The following is an 18,321-nucleotide window of genomic DNA, read 5'->3' as shown; positions in this document are numbered from 1 at the left end:
ACCCAAGCAACCAAATTGCAATTTAAGACTGAGTAAAAACCAAAAACCTAAATGGGAAGTTCTCCATTCCATCCTTAACTCCCACAGCAGCTAAGGAGATAGCTGACCCGTCCCTGAATTAAACTAGCACTTTAAGGAAGTTGTACAGTTTCACCTTGACGAAAAAATTTGCAGGAATTGAAAACCTTGTTCTGAAGCTGCCCAGCAGCTGGCTTGAGCTCCTCTATTCATTAAGTACTTACAAAAATGTGCTACTGAAACCTTTTTATATTATTTGCATGTTATGAACGAAGGAGCAAAACAACAATAGCATCTTATTTAGAAACTTGTCAAGATCATAGTCATGAATAGGCTTACCATGAGATCCACTTTTGTCCAGAAAATTGCTGAGATTGAACAGTGTGTTTCTAGATGCCAGGTACTGAATAAATCTCTGCAACATAAAGTTATTTTCTTATCACAAGTTGTATCTGAAGGCCTTGAACCTCCTAGCAAGAAGATTACCAGTCTGGCTCCAGCATACACACGTGAAAAGTCAAACTTCCGTCTTAGCTTGCAAAATCTTCCTCAAAACCTTTTTCATTCATTCACATTATGTTTAGGCTGAATCTCTACCAAATATGCTAGTGTATACATAGAAACAGATTCTGTGCAAATACAAACCAGATTGTGGAAGGAGCCATAAAAATAGTTAATTTTCAAAAAGATTTGAGTAAGGACAAGAGTTATCTGCTTACAAAGCAGAATATTCAGGCTATCCCCATACTTTCCAGTTCAACAGCCCTTAGTTTCAGCCAAGTTGAGGGTTTGTTTTAATAACAAGTAGGCCCCACATCACATACAGGGACTAACAGACTGAAACAGTTACAGAAAGCAAACCAGAATATTGGCCAAAACTCAGAATGGAAAAATAGGGCAGGAGTAAAAATTTACACTGTGACACTGGAGAATTTCATTGCATGAAAACACTTCATATTCAGCCAGAGAGGAATTGTTTCACAGTCATAAAACTCTAAGTATGCTTTTTTTTTAAATGAACACACACCAGTCTATACAGGTCAACAAAACACAAGGGCGATGAAATTCAATCCAAAAGGCTATCAAGTTGAATTTACAGGTCTAGGAAGATTTTAACACTCAAGCAGAGAGGGCAGCTATTTGGATGGTAGTACACATGCCAGGACATTAACTCTGACTCTAGTCAGGAAGTCTAGGGCAGTCTTTAATCTTGTATAGCTCTATTTTCAGATAGGACATAAATTGTCAACATCTTGGACCAGGCTGTTGCTTGCTCTAATGCTATGGTTTTGTACCCGAGGAGACAGACAATGGGAATGCCTCCAACTACATTGTTAAATGTAAGATTGTTCTTTATCAAGAGTAATTCTTGCCCTTTCTTCTTAGGTCCTTACTTTTTCAGAAGAGATGTCTTTACACTACTGGTTTTGACTTGGGAGTCTGTTCAATGCCAATGTGGTCTCAAGAGAAAGCTGATTACACTTACCTCATTGCCATGAACCATTAGATGATGTGTGGTAACTAAGGCTTTGAAGACAACCACCCAGCTACTATTTGTTGCTCGCTCAAAAAGGGTATCAGCCATCTGAGGAATATTCACATTTGTTTCATTAGTTGCTTGGATCAAGTCTGTAAGAGAAAAGGAAGGTGTCAGGTGCTACAAAAAAAGATGAAAAAGTTTACAGCATGGTCAGTCTCTCAGCCCACTAAGCTGATGGCCTTTGTTGTGACAAACAGCAAGTTGAGTGCTTACATTCTGCATCTAAAGAATCTACTCTTTCATCCAACAGTACAAGTTTTCCAACAATTCCGTTCTGATCTATGTCACAACCTCTCCTGATCATCCCAGATGAAGCTAGTATGCACAACTTCACATGATTTCACCACTTGCAGGTTTTCAAGTTAATTGTGGTGGTTTATTACCTCTGGGTTAGATGCATAAGTATTATTGAATTCTTCACTTACAGGTAATATGCCAAGCACACCGAACTTGGTAACACCAGCAAAACAAGGTATCACTATAAATAGATACTCTAGTCATCTCAGAGGTTAGAGTTTCACCAGTATGCTACAGCACACCTTCTAGAGTCTCTACAGATCTAGACAGAAGAAGAGTGCATTCAGGTGTGCATTAAGGCTTCTTCAACAGCAGGAAGAAAGGCAAGGATATACATTAGTTTATAGTGAAGAACAGTCTTCTGGAAGCAAGTGCAGCTTACATAGAAGAAATAAGATATACGACTGTCTTAGGAAACAAAAATAAATTCAGCTGTGTATCCTGTACATTAGGAAAGTGTAGACTTGCCCAGAAGAATACATGAAATCAACATAAGTACTTAAATCATGAACAGTAGGGCAGCAAGGTTTCCACTAGCATCTATATGATTTACATTTGCAGATAGGATCTTTGATTTGCTACATCACCTATTGCCTACAGATTTCTGCTAGGCAGCCAGCAATGATCTTCTACAAGCTATTACCTATTTTTGAGACACAGTTGGAAACTGCGTACAGCAACTGCATGACCAAACCCCATTTATTTCCAGACACAGACCTACCAGGACTTCAGGACACTGATTCATGCAACAAAAAAAGCACAGAATACAGACTTAATTGCAGGGCTGAGGCTTAAAGTTTGAAGACCTAGATAGAAAAAGTTAAAAATTAAAAGAGTTTAACTACTAGACTAAGCATTATCTGTGTTACTAATGAAGATATTCATCTTTTACGTTCCCTCAGACAAAAGTAATCATTGTTAATGATTTTCCACGTTTCTTTTTCTTCTTCCTAGACTAGAAATGTTCATCCAACTACTCAAATCATTCAATAATGACAGATAATCTACCCTAAAAGCAGACAGACTATTCTGTGACTGATCCTTGCACACTCAAGCTATGCGAGTCTGCTGTAACCACTCCACAGGAGTTTAGTCCACCTAGGCAGCAGGGTCACCCCTTCAGACTGGGCGTGTTGTTTCACCAACATAAGGCCATATAATGGAGAAAGTAATGCTGCTAAGAGCAGAAAGTCGAGGTTCAGGGTGCTGTAAAACTACTGACTGCACCTGCAGGACAGGAAAACCCCAAGGACAGGTCTGTCTAAACAGACCAATGAGTCACATCAGCTACTGAGAACCACCTGGTGAAAGTGATTTTTATGGGGTTTTTACTTCTATTAAACAGACTCATTTAAGGTACAAGAAATCTATAGGTCAGAGTCAGAAGCCTGTGAAAACTGCAATGCTTGTGTTTAAAACAGTCTTTTGTATTGGCACAAAAGCCGCAAGTTGTCTCCAGTTTCAGGTCAATGGAATGATTTTCTATAATGAGATAGAAGACAAAAATTGTGAGATCTGTTCACTGAGTTTACTTAAAATGGTTTCTTTTTCATGATATTTTCTGTTTTCGTTATGGATGTTGGGTGGTTTGTTTATTTTTGCAGAACACCTTCTGAAATGTAAAGTTAACATCTAACCTCAGCAATACTACCTACCCTTGAAAGAGGCAGTTCTGCAGAGTAGTAAAGCCATGCTATTAAATGACAGCAGTTCAAGCTATGAGTTCCAAAACTCCCCTTGATCTTGTCACAAAAACACGCCAACGATCTTTTATCCTGTACTGCTGATGAATGCATTATAGATGACAATGGTTTGTAAAAGCCTAGAAGCAAGTCACAAGTGGCTTGCTCACCATTTACCCCTTTCAGAGATTTTACTGCAGATGACAGCATTTGTCCTTAGTACAATGAAGCGTGCATCGTATTTGCAAGTTTTCGGTCCTAAGTTACAGCTGACTATGGAAGAGGGATGCTATGAATTGTGTATTCCACCAGTGAATGACAGAGAATGAAACCTCAGGAGTTCACCTACAGCAATGCTGGCAACAGAGGCTAGAAGGCACTACTCGTATACGCTACTGCAGCGCTCCTCCTGAAGCCACTCAGTCATTTCTGCCTCCTCTCCAAACTGCTGGAGGGTACGGCATCTCAGTCTGCAACTCTGAATGTCTTATGACACCAGTAATTACAGTGTGCTGGGTAGAGAGGTATGATTAAATTTAAGCCTACTACTTTCAGTGCACAGTAAAGAATTAAACCACACATGAAGATTTTACTTGTCATCCCGGAGAGGGGGGGAAAAAAAAAAGAAAAAAAGGAGATGGGGGTTAATTCTTGCAGAGCTGTTTCCCATAAAGTCACACCACAAAGTTAGGGCATTAAAACTTCCTGTGTTTCTTTCCCCAATACCACAGAGTCTCAGTTTAACCAGCAATTGCCAGCACCCAGAGCAACTCAGAAGCACAGCTAACTTTAACCTACTCTGAGCAACAGAGTTTGGTGACTAAGCTGAAATTTAAAATAAGGCTTGGCAAAATTTCTTTGCCTTCAGTGTGGTAGGGAAGAATACATACAAGGGAAAAGCAAATGCATAGAAGAAAAAAGAAAATCTAGAAACTACATTTTCAAAAGATTTAGACATTTACTGCTGGGACAGAAACTTAGTTTTTGAGAGAGACAATGAAGTTCACAGCCTTCCAAGCAAGTCACAGGTGGACTTGTTGACAGAAATTATTTAGAAGTACCAGCTGGAGCACGGCCCATCAGATGACATATGAAGCGATCTTACCAAGGTGATTCTATCTGGGGTACACAGAAGTACTACAAACGAGGATTAAAGGTATTTTCATGATGAAGGTACTAATACTGCAGCCATCCATGTCATGTACACTGAAAGCTGATCCTCAAATGCAAAAACTGAGCTCAAATGCAAATTCCAAGAAGAGTAAGAAATAAGGAATGGTACCGCAATAGCAGCCAGTGCTTTCATCATGACTTCCACGCAAGTGGAGAAGTTAGAGAATGAAGACCTGCATTTGAACTTGTTTTACTGTGGAAGTAAATTACAATTGCCAAATCACAGTACCTGATGTCTCCTATTTCCTCTCCTCACATCTTGTGAGCTGCTGTTTTGAACACTTCTTCCCTCTAGAGATCCTTGTTCAAATTTTACATTTCATTTGGGCTTAAGTACACTTTTTCTAGTTAAATTTTCAGATGAAAAACATAGGCATATAGAAGAAATAAATAGTTGTCAATTTCTTGGCACCACAACTTAAATCTAAACACCAGCCTTCAAACTCTTTGACTAGCCAATTTTTTTTACTCAGCCTTAAGATATTTGCAACTTTTTAATGGAAAAGAAGCAAGGCTAAAGTACAATTAACACCTTCATTTATAAAAAGACAAACACATCAAGCTGAGGAAGATCCACAGAGGGTTCAATGAGAAAGACCAAAGTAAGTGAAGACACTTTGGCTCTTCATGACCTTTTAAAGAGACTATTAAAAGATGTAACTAATTTTGGCATTTGTTTGTTAAGCTTATAAGGTAAAAGAAAAAAATAAAGAAAAAACAGTGAGAAAGTTTCACTGCCTTCGGGATTTCAGAATCCTTCACACTCATGGGAAACTTCTTCCTGATTTTGAGATTTTTTTGAAGAGAGACATTTTCCTGTTTTTTGAAGAGAGAGATTCTACAACACCTTAAAGAATCAATCTTACTCCTTTACCTTTTCAGATTGCATTCTGAATCAGGAAAATGTTTTTTTTCTAGTTCGGGTTTTTTGCATTTTTTTTTTCAGTCAATTACTTAATAGACAGACCTGGAATTCCCCAGTTCAAAATTAACCATTCACAATTTACATTTCAGTATGCAGAGAAACTGCAGCAGAGCACAAGATTTTTCTGTTCAGAGATATACTGGTGCCTACCTAAAAGCAGCTGTCGTTCCAGGCTGAAGTAACAGGTGAGCTGCCTCTGTATCTGAGCTGCATCATACATTCAGTTCCTAAACTGCCAAATCTCTCAGAGCAACCCCCTTACAGACCTTCCTTACTGTTACCCTGAGCACTACAATAGTCTTCACAAGCTATTCTTCTGAGTTTTAAGTATTTAAATAACACCTTGAACCTACAGAAAAAAATACATGATTGCTCCAGACTAGTCAAAACCAGAAAGAAGTGGCTTAAAGTAAGAGTTTAAAAGCTTCAGCCAAAAAAGTTATATAGGCAAGCAACTGCACAAGTCCACTCTAGCAAAACAGAGAATCATATCAGGAAGCTCCTGAACTGTTGTGCTAACCAATGCAACAGCTGAACTTGCAGGTCAGAAGACTGACCACAAAACAGTACTGGAAAGCAGAACAAAGTTATCAGTTTCTGCTTCTATGATAATTGCCAATAAGAATATTAGATTATTTTAATCTTGTTGGTTTGTTAAGCATTTGACGGTTATCTTTTTGCATAAAAAGGAACTTTTACCCTGCACGGCAAATCTCAGACCTCATTCTATGAGCCATTTCTTTCAGCAGTTCAAACCTGGAAGCCTTAATCAAAATAAACATTAATTTAATGAAGAAATATGAAATTGCAGCCACCAACCAATTTTCTGCCAAGCCTTCAAAGCATTAATACAGTTTCCTCTAAGGGGCAGAATTTTTCTCCCCATCCACGCAAGATTAAAGCTACTGTCTTGTTGCGTCCTACATGCTGCTGCATACAACTGAACAAGTTTAAAGGGGGGTATATTGTCGCAGGATTATTGCCTCAAAGGAGAACAGTCAATAAAATCTAGTTAATTGGCTAATGCAACTGGATACCAGGATTCCAGCTGTGGTTTGCGATTATACTTCCATGAGGGTAAGCAGCCCCTTATACCACCTGTTGGTTATATCAATTCACAACTTGTATCACTTGGTTGTTTATTAGAATGTCAGTAACAGGATCAACTGCAGCTTTTATCCAGAACAGCACGGCTACGCCAGAAAAATAAGGATTTTGTGTTTTCCACACATCGTGGTGTCATTTACTGTAACGTCTGCACTAGAGCATTTTCTAACCAGTCTCTACATGTTGGGCTGATCTCGCACTCTAACCGCATCTGGCAGAAAGCAATAATCAACTGAGGCACGGTACTCAAGCTATTTGAACTGCCATGCTGCTGTCATTTTTACTATGAGAAGAATGAAACCCAGTTAGTGCTCGTCATTACTTAAAAAAACATTCATTTTTAATAAACTTATAGAAGTGAAACTGTCGCTAGCCTATCACCTCTGCCCAGAACAGCAATTTGTAATCCACTACAAATCTGAATGAGACTGAAAATATATTGGAAGTAGCCCCATGTCTCAGTTGCACTGCTTAGCTGTTACACACTGGAAATACATGAAAAAATAGGGTGGAAATGAAACAATGTGCAAGCAATTTCAGTGACATGTTAATGAGCTGCAGCCCGTACGCTAGAAACAGGACAGCTGAATAGGCAGGCTCAGCAACTGATACATCTTTCAATATCCAGACCATGGTCTGTGTTTTTCCTACTGTCTCATTCAGATTCTTCTAGAAGTCCAGCTATTTTGTCAGTGGACTTCGTGGCACAACGTAATCTTCAGTAGGGTCAGCCTAAAAAATAAGTGAACAGGCCCAGAGCTCATGCACTCCATCGAGCTGAAAAGCCACCAGAAGCTTAGCATGGGCTGAAATTCTGAACTGGGAATGAAATGCCCCCAGCCTATGCAGACAGTCCTGTTGAAAACATTCACATATCTGCAGGAAAAAGAAAGCAAGCATAATGCAAATCTCTCCACACAGTTGGAGCAACTGTATGACCTCCTAGAGGCATACTGAAGCAGTTGTAACTAAACATGAAGTATTTATAGCATCGGTACAATCATTTCAATCTATTTCGTCTTGTATCTATAACACAACAGAAAGATCATAACAGTTTTTAAAACCAGATGGCTGCCTCATACGTGAACACTGTGCATTAAATCAGATTTTTTACAAACTGACTGATATCCTTCATTATTAAATGGAGCTTTACTCTCTTCTTGCTAAAACAAAATTAAACCACATGTGCAGTTCTTCTATGTTCATTCCCCTGTACAGCCCCAGTTAAACAAGAATCCTTTGCTTCTGCCAGACAGGCAGGTGAGTCTCAAACTCCGAAAAAGCTAACAACAGCTAATAGACTTTAGTCTTTAACATGAGTCTGCAGCATTTCATACACTGCAGATTTCTCCATGTTGCAAAAAAATTCTGTTAAACTCAATGGAACATCCACCTGAGAGGTTGAAGACACAGTGATGACTCTTAACATTTAAAAAAACCTGACAGTAGTACATTGCTATATAACAGTTCAAAGTCATCAGTGCCTCTGGAATATGTTCACCATTGGCTGTAGAAGTCTCCTATCAAGCTAATGATGAGTGCAGAAGTTGGAATCCATCACACAGGCTCATATCCAGGCAGCAATCCTTCACAGAGTTAGAACTCCAGACTGGAACACCTAGAAGTGTCACTTAACCCCTAAGCATGCTATGGAGGAGAGTTTTGAAAGTTAGCTTCTCATAACACTGCCTAAGCAACTTCCAGCTTCCTGATAAACAAAAGGAAGTTCTTTAAATTCACCTATTCCAAACATAAAAAACTTTCTCTGTTAATACGCTTGTCATTCACAAAGAGAGCAATCTGAAGTTTAAATCAAGCATAGCAGAACTAGAAAGACTCTAAATGGCTTAGAAAGAAAGATCAGAAAGTCACAGGCAAGGCTCACATATGACAATAGGTTTCTGTTCCAGATGCCAGTAATGAAATATCACTCATGATAATATTTACATGTTTTCCAAACACTGGCGCACTAGCTACGCTGACTTCTGCTTGCTGCCCCATAGCAGAATGTACATTCTATGCATGGTTTCAGATGAAGCTATAAAACTTAGATTAAGAGCTACAGCCCCAGTAACTGTACTTGGATTCCAGATTCACACAGCAAGATCCAAAATCAAGTCTCCACTTGAAGAGGTTGAGTTTTAGAACTCCAGGTTTGCTAAAGAACTGATGCAATGATATGTTAAAGTTGGTATCTATATTAGACCTCTACATAATGGGAAACAGCAACCTTCAGAGCCAGGAAACAGGCCAGCTCGCTTCCCCCTCAGAAAGATCCTACACTCTGAAACAAGAAGTGAAAGGAAGAATCCTTTAAAAACAGTCAGAACTCCCATTTGAGTGCATCTATGTGAGCTCTTCAATTACCTGTAAAGTTGTACGTTCTAGCTATTGGAGTCCTGCACTATGGCACGATAACTTATCACTGTCTTATTTTGAGGACCTTCCTCTAAATTTGTAAACTTGCTTACATTTTAAGAATGTGCGCGACAAGTTGGCATGTTTTATTCATGCATTGAGCAGTCATGTCTTCCTCTCACTTCTATGGAGGACCATTTTAGAACATTCTGCAAACTCTCAGAGAGGCTTAAGAGATGTAACAAAACTATGCCAGAGGCACTAGGAACCTGCCAGCTCTGCAGGCAAACTGCTGACCATCTGCTATGGAAGCACCTGCTGCCATTGTGTCATCTGCACTTATGCCAAGCCAAGAGGTGTCTTGAAGTGATTGCCTATACTGCCAGTAGCCAAGCCACAGCCTTGTCCCACCTCTTTAGGACAACAAAGTTGAAGGTAATTTCTTGGGAAGACATGTCTTTGGTCCTTTAAATATACAGTAGAACAATTTTATGTCACAAAACTCTGCAATCAACTCTTACTGGTGCTTCACAACTCAGCCATAACTTAGTCTCCTAAATACCTAGAAACAACTGGCAAAGAACATAGCTTTCCTTTTCACTCTTTCTTCAAGAAAGTAAAGCTACCTCAGCAAAGCATACAGCTCAACTGTTTTGTTAGAGCTCTGTGGCCCAACTACAACACAGGAGCTCCTGCCAGCTTTCTTTCTACTCGTGGTAATTTTGCATATTGGCTTATGGCCAGGAAGAGTTGATCATGACACAAGTCAGACCCAAGCTGCAGACACATCCTGTCAGCAATTTGAAGTTCTCATTACATTCGAGAGGCAGGGCGTGCTTTCTTGGTGGCCTTCATACATGATCGTGTCTATGTATTTGCAAAATCTCCTCCACAAAAAATACCACAAGACATTTGAGTTTTATCAGTGGCTAGAAAAAACACTGTAGGAAAGGCAACCAACTGACATCCTGCCTCAGCTCAAATGGCCAGCGTACAGATTACATAAATACACAACTTCAGCATCACATCAGGACTTTTCAGCATCCAATCCCTTTCATCGAAGTAAGTTAAGATGCAGATATAATCTAAAAAAAAAGCATGACATGGCATTATCTCAGGCAAGGAGGACAAACAGAAGGGTATTTAGACTTGGTTCATCCAGAAATTGGTGGTAATACAGTGTACTGCCATTTCCTACACTGTACTAAGACTAGGCTGCAAGCCTCAGACACCTCGTGGATGCACCAATTGCCAGCAGCCTAGAAAACACTTTTCTAGTATTCCACCTACATTCACGGCAATATTTCAAGGCTGATGTCCAACACCATTTGTGGCATTAGTCCAGACTGCTGGTATATTCCCTCTCTTAGTAGACTACAACTCTCAATTGCTTCAGCAAATGTGTTTCACAACCTAAAGAGAAGAATTTTTTTATAAGCACAAGCAGCTTACTGGCTACCAGCTGTAATTGTTGAATATACCTCTGAGCCCATCCTAGGAAAACTTGTTTTGTATTGATTTTCAGTGTTTTCTAGCAGCTCTGCAGAAGTAAACATGATCAAAGCATCAAGTTTAAGGTATCAAAAGCCGTTCTAAGGGTCTAGCGTGCAGTTTGCAAGACTCCAGATAATGCACATCAAACCATACTCCATGAAGTGACAAGCTAACCTCTGCCAACTATTCCAACTGCCTTCTAGCGACTGCCAACATCTGGTTTATACAGGTTTTACTTAAGCTATGAAGCTCTCATCCAAGCAAAATTTTGACCAGCAGGAAAATCAAGCAACCACGCCAAGTATGATGGGGTGGGATACTCTAATACCAACTTACCAATGAAGCTTTACACCGTAATCTTGTTGGCACTGCTGACTCAGGGGAACAAAAGTACTGCTGCAGATCACTGCCTGCCAATCTACTAGGAAAGCTCCCTCTAACATATCATTTCGTTTGAGTTCAGGGTACAGCCTTGTGCTACATAACCCGTTCTTTTGGCATACTAGACATCCTATGCTAAGATTCAGACCTCGATTTCCTGGCTTGCTTTATTCCTTGCTTTTTAGTTTTCACAGTATTCAAAACTCCTCTTTCCTAGTCAGCCATTATTGTTCCTAATCTGCACAGCATATGTTGAAGGAGATCCAAGTTCCATCAGGCACTCAGTGGTGAGACGATTGTATTTCCCCTAGGCACACACCAAAACTTGTGCTTTTCCAGCCTTATCCACATCCTGATCTGTGCCTTGAAAAGAAGCTCCAAAAAGGAACAGGGCATGTTAACTTAATGATACTGTTTAGTACCACTGACTCATCTTTAGAGTGTAGTAAGACGCAGGGAAGGGATATAATGTCACTGCCTCCCACTCCTTATTTTTTCCCACTCCCAGAAACACTAGAGGCAGCTCCTTCAGCAATAACATGTGCACAGCTGACTGAAGAAGGTCTCTCCTTTTCTTTTCTTTGGTGGTAGGGGGTATATCGGGTGCACGTGACAAGGTTTTGGTATCAGGGGGCATGCTGGAACTGTGACCTCTGAGGATAGGCGTCTTTTCCACAGGCTGCAGGGGATATCTGCTCTTGTACCATGGAATACTCCTTGCTCCATCTCTGACCTTGGTGTTCCCTCTGCCATTTTTCACTCTTCCTCTCCTCCTCCTCTGCTTGTCTAGATTTTTCTGACCTTTCTGAAGTATGTTTTCCTGGAAATATCACAAGCTTGGTGGATGGGCTCAGCTGTGTCCTGTGGTGGGTCCATTGTGGAACGAGCTGTGCCTGGCACACAGAGTATAGCCTGGTCTCTTCTCACAGAGGCCGCCCCAGCAGCCAACACCTTGTCATGGTTACCCAATACCAGGGGGAAGGTAAGTAGAGTAGGAAGAGTGAAGTAGTCTCAAGTATCTTGAATATAGGCAGAAAAATACTAGAAGCGGGTGTGCTTCTGCTATCTTACCATTTCTTCAGAAGTGGGGACCAAGAGGGCAGCAAATCCTCCTCTTTGGCTACCAATTTCTTCATCCAGCAAGAGGCAGGGAAGACAAATAGCATTCAAAATGCTCTATATCCTTCAGAGTTACCCTGACTGTTATCTACTTTTAAGCACTTCAAAAGATCCTCACAGGGCAGAGACATGGAAGCATGGACAAACCACACCAAGAGGGCACTTAAACAGAATTCCTCACTAGTGGGACAGGCCCAGGAAAGGTGCACACAGAAGATGGAGGGTTTAAGAGCCAGGCTGAGAAATCAGAGGCACCAATCAAATCAAATCAAATCACAGGAACCTAGATTTCAGGATTTATTTTTTTTTTGTTATTTAAAAGACATTCTATTGCTGCCAGCCAGGATCAAAGGGAGTAACGCTATGAGACTATTATGAAACATATTCAACTACTAAATAGAAGTAACTAAAACTATATACTGGTAACTGTCATAATGACCATCTCATGAACAAGGGGCCTCAACAAAGACCTACCTGCTCCATTATCAAGGTGGAAGCCAGTACAGCAGAAAGACCTGACTTGTCCCAGAGTTTGTCACCAATGACCTTGACAACACATGTTTAACAGAAAGATGATTATTGAAAACAATCTAAGAATACAAGCTTTCAGCTGAAGAAAAGCCAAGGGGAAGGAGGGTAGGACTAGTCAATCTAGCTTTATCAAGTTACACTGTTTGGACAAAAGAAAGTTTAATATTACAGTGTCTACCAACTTTTCTGTTTCCTTATCCTCCCTTTCCTTTCCTTAGGCATTGTAGCATTAAAGACTTAAACACAGAACAGTTCAGATGCACAAGATCAAGTGATCCTGCCCATGTTTCAGCCTTTGTAATTTAACGTGAATTCAGACTTCCACCGAGCTTCAAACATATTTTGAAAAATTATTAGTTAGCTAAGTCTTAGTTTAATTAAAAGGGCAATCTTCTCTTGGTACTACACATGTCTTAAAAAAAAGAATGGGGCCAGGCAGGTAATTGAAAGTTAATGCCATTGAAATACTCAAGATCAACAAATATAAAAAGCCTTCTTATTAGCTTCTCTTACCCATTACAGACATTTCTACTCCCAGTCAGATATCTATGCGCTTCTAAAAAGTAGTTTCATTAGTGATGTATGAAGGATTAACCCTGGTTTCTACAGAGACTCTGTTCTTGGCAGTTCTCTTGACGGAACTTCTACAGCCATAAAGACAAAAGCGTCACCTGGACTGCAGAGCAATGCAGTATTTGTGTATCTGCACTACTCCCGCTAGGAAAGGGCCCCAAGTGCCAACAGACTTGGAACACTCCCCAGATCACTTCCAACACTGAACAGCTTCTGAGCTATACATCCAGTTTAACCCTAACAGTCACTGAAGTCTAGTGACTCAAGATAGCTCCACTGATTCCCACCTCTCCCAAAAAACAGAGGCGCACATATTCCTCAGGAATTAGATACAGGTTTCTAAGACTAACTTGTGGGATCTACTAATTTCATCTTTACTGAGCCTAGGAAAAAAGTTCAATCGATTGCTTTTGGTCAACAGTCACTTCTGTTTCAACAACAGAAACCACAGTGATTCAAACTTGTTAGGTCGTTCCCACAGTTTGCAGAAGAAAGGCAAAACACTGCAGGAACAATAGCGTGTGTATAAGCAAAATACTGACACCAGCCCTGCTGTTCAGTTACCAGCATATATTAAATTATAAATTTCCTTTTAGAGCCTTTGTTCGCCAGCCACAGACAGATACACAAAATTAGACTTGGGAAGGAAAGACGTTACTACAGATACGCAGGCGAACAGCCACAGAAAAGCAAGTCCTGATCTTTGTCTGCTTTGTTTCCACATTTCCTGAAAGTCCCCCTGCTCTTGATCGGGCCTCTGGAAGAGCCTTCTACCTTATGAGAATTATTTTGAAGAAGTAAGGAGGCACCATGTGGTCTTTTTTAGACTACACACTCCAGAACTTCCTCCAGCTGCAAAGCAATTCACTCAACAAAACAAACCAAGGAAAATCCCAGCCATTTTGATCATTTTCAGAAAGAGGAACTTGTTATGACCAACTGCAGGTGGAACAACCTCGCTGGTTTCCAATTCACTTCCCTAAATGAAAGCTTGACAGTCTGTTTCTGAGCAAGATTCTTTAAGAAGAGAGCTGAGTTCAGATCCACCTATTTCTCCCCTCATTTACCCTGTGTTTTAACATTTTAAAGTCATGTTATTTACCTTCTCCAAAAGCTCCCCCCTGTTGATACTACCAGGGTCACCCCTAATCGAGACTAGACACTAGCTGTTACCTGCCCCACACAATTAAATCCTCAACAAAGCCTTAACCTATCTTTCAGAACAATTCTGACAATGAAACTTCTGTGCTGTGCACTAGGATTGCCCTCACAGTTGAATTACCACAGCTAATATATTCTTAACATTGTCCATGTATCTAATTCACCCACTCTGCAATGGCCCTTCTCGCTGTAGCAAAGTCAAGTTGTGAATCCTCATTTCTCCATATAAGTGCTTTCCTCACTTGCTGTATCTAATTGTACTTTGTTTAACATAACACATTTAGCTGAGGGAGACAAAGTTACCACGATGATATGGCTTCAAGACAAGTTTGTTAAGTCCAAAAGGCCAAGAGCTCTTAACATGCTAACTGCAACAGCTCACCCCAAACCATCACAGCATCCTAGATTTACATTCCTTTTCTCCCCACAGGGACCTGGGAAATGCATTTAAAGCCATCTGGCACTACTTCCCGCAGTTGCTGGAGATTCACTACTATGAGAACTAGAATTCAAGAAAAAGGTAAATCTTACTAACAAGTATATGATAGCAACCTAGTCATACTCCAGTACTTCCTTACACGACAGGCCTGTGCAGCACCCAGAGTCCATGCCAAGGGACAGCCACTATGCAGCATCCATATTAAAGCCTACACTTACAAGCTCTGCAAGTACTGAAAACGACACAAAGGTAAACAGCTTGTGCTCACAGGAGACGTTAATTCTGTTTTTTCCTCCCTTCCTCACACACACGCACTCATGCCGAAATCATGCTTTTTATTCCTCAGAGCAAATTCTTTCTAAATAGTATTCATTAAAAAAAAAAGTCTAGACCAAATAAAAACATGACACCGCACATCTTGTCACCTATCACCTTTCTACAACTCTCCGGAACTAACATCTTCTGCAGGAAACATATGAGGACAGGCATCACTGTGTCCTATACTTAACTATTGTTAAATAGTTGATCCTTCCATTTAATTTACAAAGCCCATCTGCTAAGCAGGGCAGTGGAAGATAGGCTGTGTGACATAAAACCTGGCTGCTAAGCACACAGAACCCCCCAACAATACTAAAATTATGGCTCTTCATAAAGCATTGCTCCAACCATCACGCTCTGGTACCTGTAGTTTTAGTCACCGAAATCCTCTGGACCTTGACTCAAAACACACCTCAAGACATCAGCAAGTTTTACCTTTCATTCCCTTCTCCGCGTCTTCAAATGCTACTTTATCCAACTTGAAGCGCAGTCAGCCATGTGGCTCAGACCTACCTCCACCTAGCAGTATTTCCTGCAGGCATGAGGGTATTGCTTTTTCAGAGGATGAACTTTTAATTTGCTCTCTCATTACAAGATCTAAGGCCAATTTTAGCACTTGTTCACAAGTTATACGTCAGAGTTTGAGGAATTGCCTAACAACTTATAGTTTTGAGGAGATGCTTTGGGTTTAAGAGTCTCAGAATATTTTTTTCTTCTGAAATATGAACTTGATCTTCATCTGCCTATCTCCCACTGACAAGATTCTGTCTTTAATGATATCCGTTAGTTAAACTCTCAACTGAAAGAAAAATGGACAGGGATATATGTTCCCAGGAAATGTCCATTTCTCTTCCTCTACTGTGTCTTGCATGCAAGTGGGCATGAAATTGCAGGGGATGTTACCAGCTTCCATCTCACGCATAATCAATTTCTGTAGTAATATCAGCACCAACATCCAAACACAGTCCCTTTCCAGACCCTAGTATTGCACTGGTAAATTATTTCAACCTCATTTTAATCCTGCCCATTCAAAAAAATGCTGTTATTTTTTATAATACATATATACATACATATATACTACACGTGTGTGTGAATGTCTGTAAATATATGTTAAAATGCACACACAGAAACACAGCATGTTTTCAAACACATGAGCTAGCCTTTTTTTTTTAGGTTAAAGCTTCTAGTAACAGACACAGTAGGACTGTCCAGACACAGCCTACAGATTAAGAAGTGTCGACAGCTACCAAACAGCAACATAGGCGACATCAATTACCACGATGATTTTTTAATACATAAAAGAAAACAAGAGAGAATACATGATATCAAGACAGCTGATCTACTTAAATAATGGTTTAGACTCCAGTTAGTCTTCAGTCGGTGGTGCTTACGTCAGCATCTCTTAAGACATATCTACAAGAGTATTTAGATGTACTGGAAGGCCAGCATGCTGTCTGCCACCTTGATGTTTAGCTACAAAGAAGTAGCTAGTGCTGAAATCTGGAATTATTTTCCAGAAGTGATACCACCTCCTTTTAAGAAGAAATCGCCAGAATTGTACTTACGTACAACTGCACCAGCCAGCAGCCAAGAGACTGCTCGGCATAAAACCTGCTGATCTTCACTTGAAAGTCTTTCTTACCACGTCCAAAAAAATGGGAAAACCCACATAATTTTAGAAACTAAAACCTGCTGTTGACCTACTGAGTTCAATGCTGGGCAGAATCACCACTGGCAAACAAGGCCAATTAACATCATGCAATTAAATTCTTTCACCATTCTACTCCTTAGTGTCTCCAAACAGGGACTGACAGTTCAGTGGTTTGAAAAGAAATAAAATTGTCAAGAAAAAACGTTACTAACTCACTATTTTTTAAGAAACATTTTGACTTAGACATCGTTTCATGCTTTAACTAGCTAATGCCAGTCCACAACAGATCATAAATCTACGAGGCAAAGCCACCGGCCATCTTCAGCGAAACATGATACAAAGCACCAAGCAGCTCATGAAGTTCCTCTCTGCTGCTTAGGGACTATTTGATAGGAATGGTTGGACTCGATCATCCTGGGGGTCTTTTCCAACCTAGTGATTCTGTGATTCTGTGACTCAGCGACAGCCCTCAGGCTCTCCAAGGGCCGTCCGAATCCACACCACAACGTCATCCAAACGCCTCGCCATTTAAACCTGCCACCCAACGAACCTCTTCACAAGTCTGCTGTGGAGATGGCCACGCTCCTACGGGTACCCAGCAAGCTCCTGGCGCAGCACTTATGTCTCTGCCTTGCTTAATCCTGGCCAAAGCTGGCAGTGACAAGCACGTGCCCGTTTTTGCCCTGTGTCCAATTCCCTCCCCTCTTCGCGAACCCCTGTTCCGCAAGGCACGCTCCGCACTGCCTTCCCAGATGAAAGGCAAGAGGTCACGAGGAAAAATAAGGGAAAAAATGGCCGAAAGAGCACTATTATGCAATAAGAGAAGAAATGCAATAATAACTCATCCTCGTCTGGAGGTTTCTCCCAACCCGCAAGCTTCGCAAGCTGGATTTACAGCGAGCGCGACACCCGGACGGCTCAAAGGCGCCCTGAAAAGCATCCTCGGCCCGGGGTGTGGGCTGTGGAGACAAAAAGGGATGCTCACAGTCCAGGTGCTTTTTCTTGGGCCCCATCACTTCATGCGTGGTGGCTTTGCAGACGGCTCTGGCCACGGCCGATCCCGTCACGCTGTACTGAGCAGCTGCGATGCGATCTGTCAGCGTCTGACCCGACATCTTCGCTGCTGCCGGCTCTGCAGAGGCGGAAAACACGGCGGGGGAAAGGGGAGATTCCGGGCTTGTCGCCGAAGGAGGATGGGGAGGATGAAGGAGGAGGGGGGGCAGGGAAAGGCACACGCGCGATGGTGTGTGTCCCCCCCCTCCCGGCCCCGCTCTGTAAGCCTTTGCCTCCCTAAAACGCGCCTGGGGCCAAAAAATAAAGGGGGATTTGAAGCATCGAGGACCGAAGGGAGGTGATGATGGCAGCACCTCAGCAAAGCGCGATGCCCCCCCCCCAACCCCGGCAGCGCCCGCCGCAGCGCCCCCTCCCCTCCCCCCCCCCCCATCCCCGGTGCGGGATTCGGGTTTACGCCATGTTCTGCCCTTTCCCCGCGCCTTCCCCCCAAACCGCGACCCCCCGGCCCCGGTGGGGGAGTCACCCCGCACCCCCGCCGCG

The 18,321-nt window shown here is 41.5% G+C and overlaps 1 protein-coding gene across 18 annotated transcripts in view; it reads right to left on the bottom strand.

Annotated features, from left to right (window-relative positions):
- The window catches only part of SNAP91 (synaptosome associated protein 91), a 61,009-nt gene extending 43,122 nt beyond the window's left edge, over positions 1-17,887 (bottom strand). For all 18 annotated transcript variants that reach the window (XM_069851222.1, XM_069851230.1, XM_069851226.1 and 15 more), the window contains exons 1-3: positions 17,753-17,887; positions 1,505-1,647; positions 358-433 (exon numbers count right to left, since the gene is read on the bottom strand). In XM_069851222.1, the coding sequence (XP_069707323.1) occupies positions 358-433; positions 1,505-1,647; positions 17,753-17,882 (349 nt within the window). In that variant the 5' untranslated portion in view covers positions 17,883-17,887. The remainder of the gene's footprint in view (positions 1-357; positions 434-1,504; positions 1,648-17,752) is intronic.
- Positions 17,888-18,321: the final 434 nt, after the last annotated feature.

Source organism: Phaenicophaeus curvirostris, chromosome 2, assembly GCF_032191515.1.
Source record: "Phaenicophaeus curvirostris isolate KB17595 chromosome 2, BPBGC_Pcur_1.0, whole genome shotgun sequence".
NCBI classification, from domain to species: Eukaryota; Metazoa; Chordata; class Aves; order Cuculiformes; family Cuculidae; genus Phaenicophaeus; species Phaenicophaeus curvirostris.
Note: the sequence above shows the minus strand (reverse complement) of the source record. Positions and strands in the feature narration are given on the sequence as shown.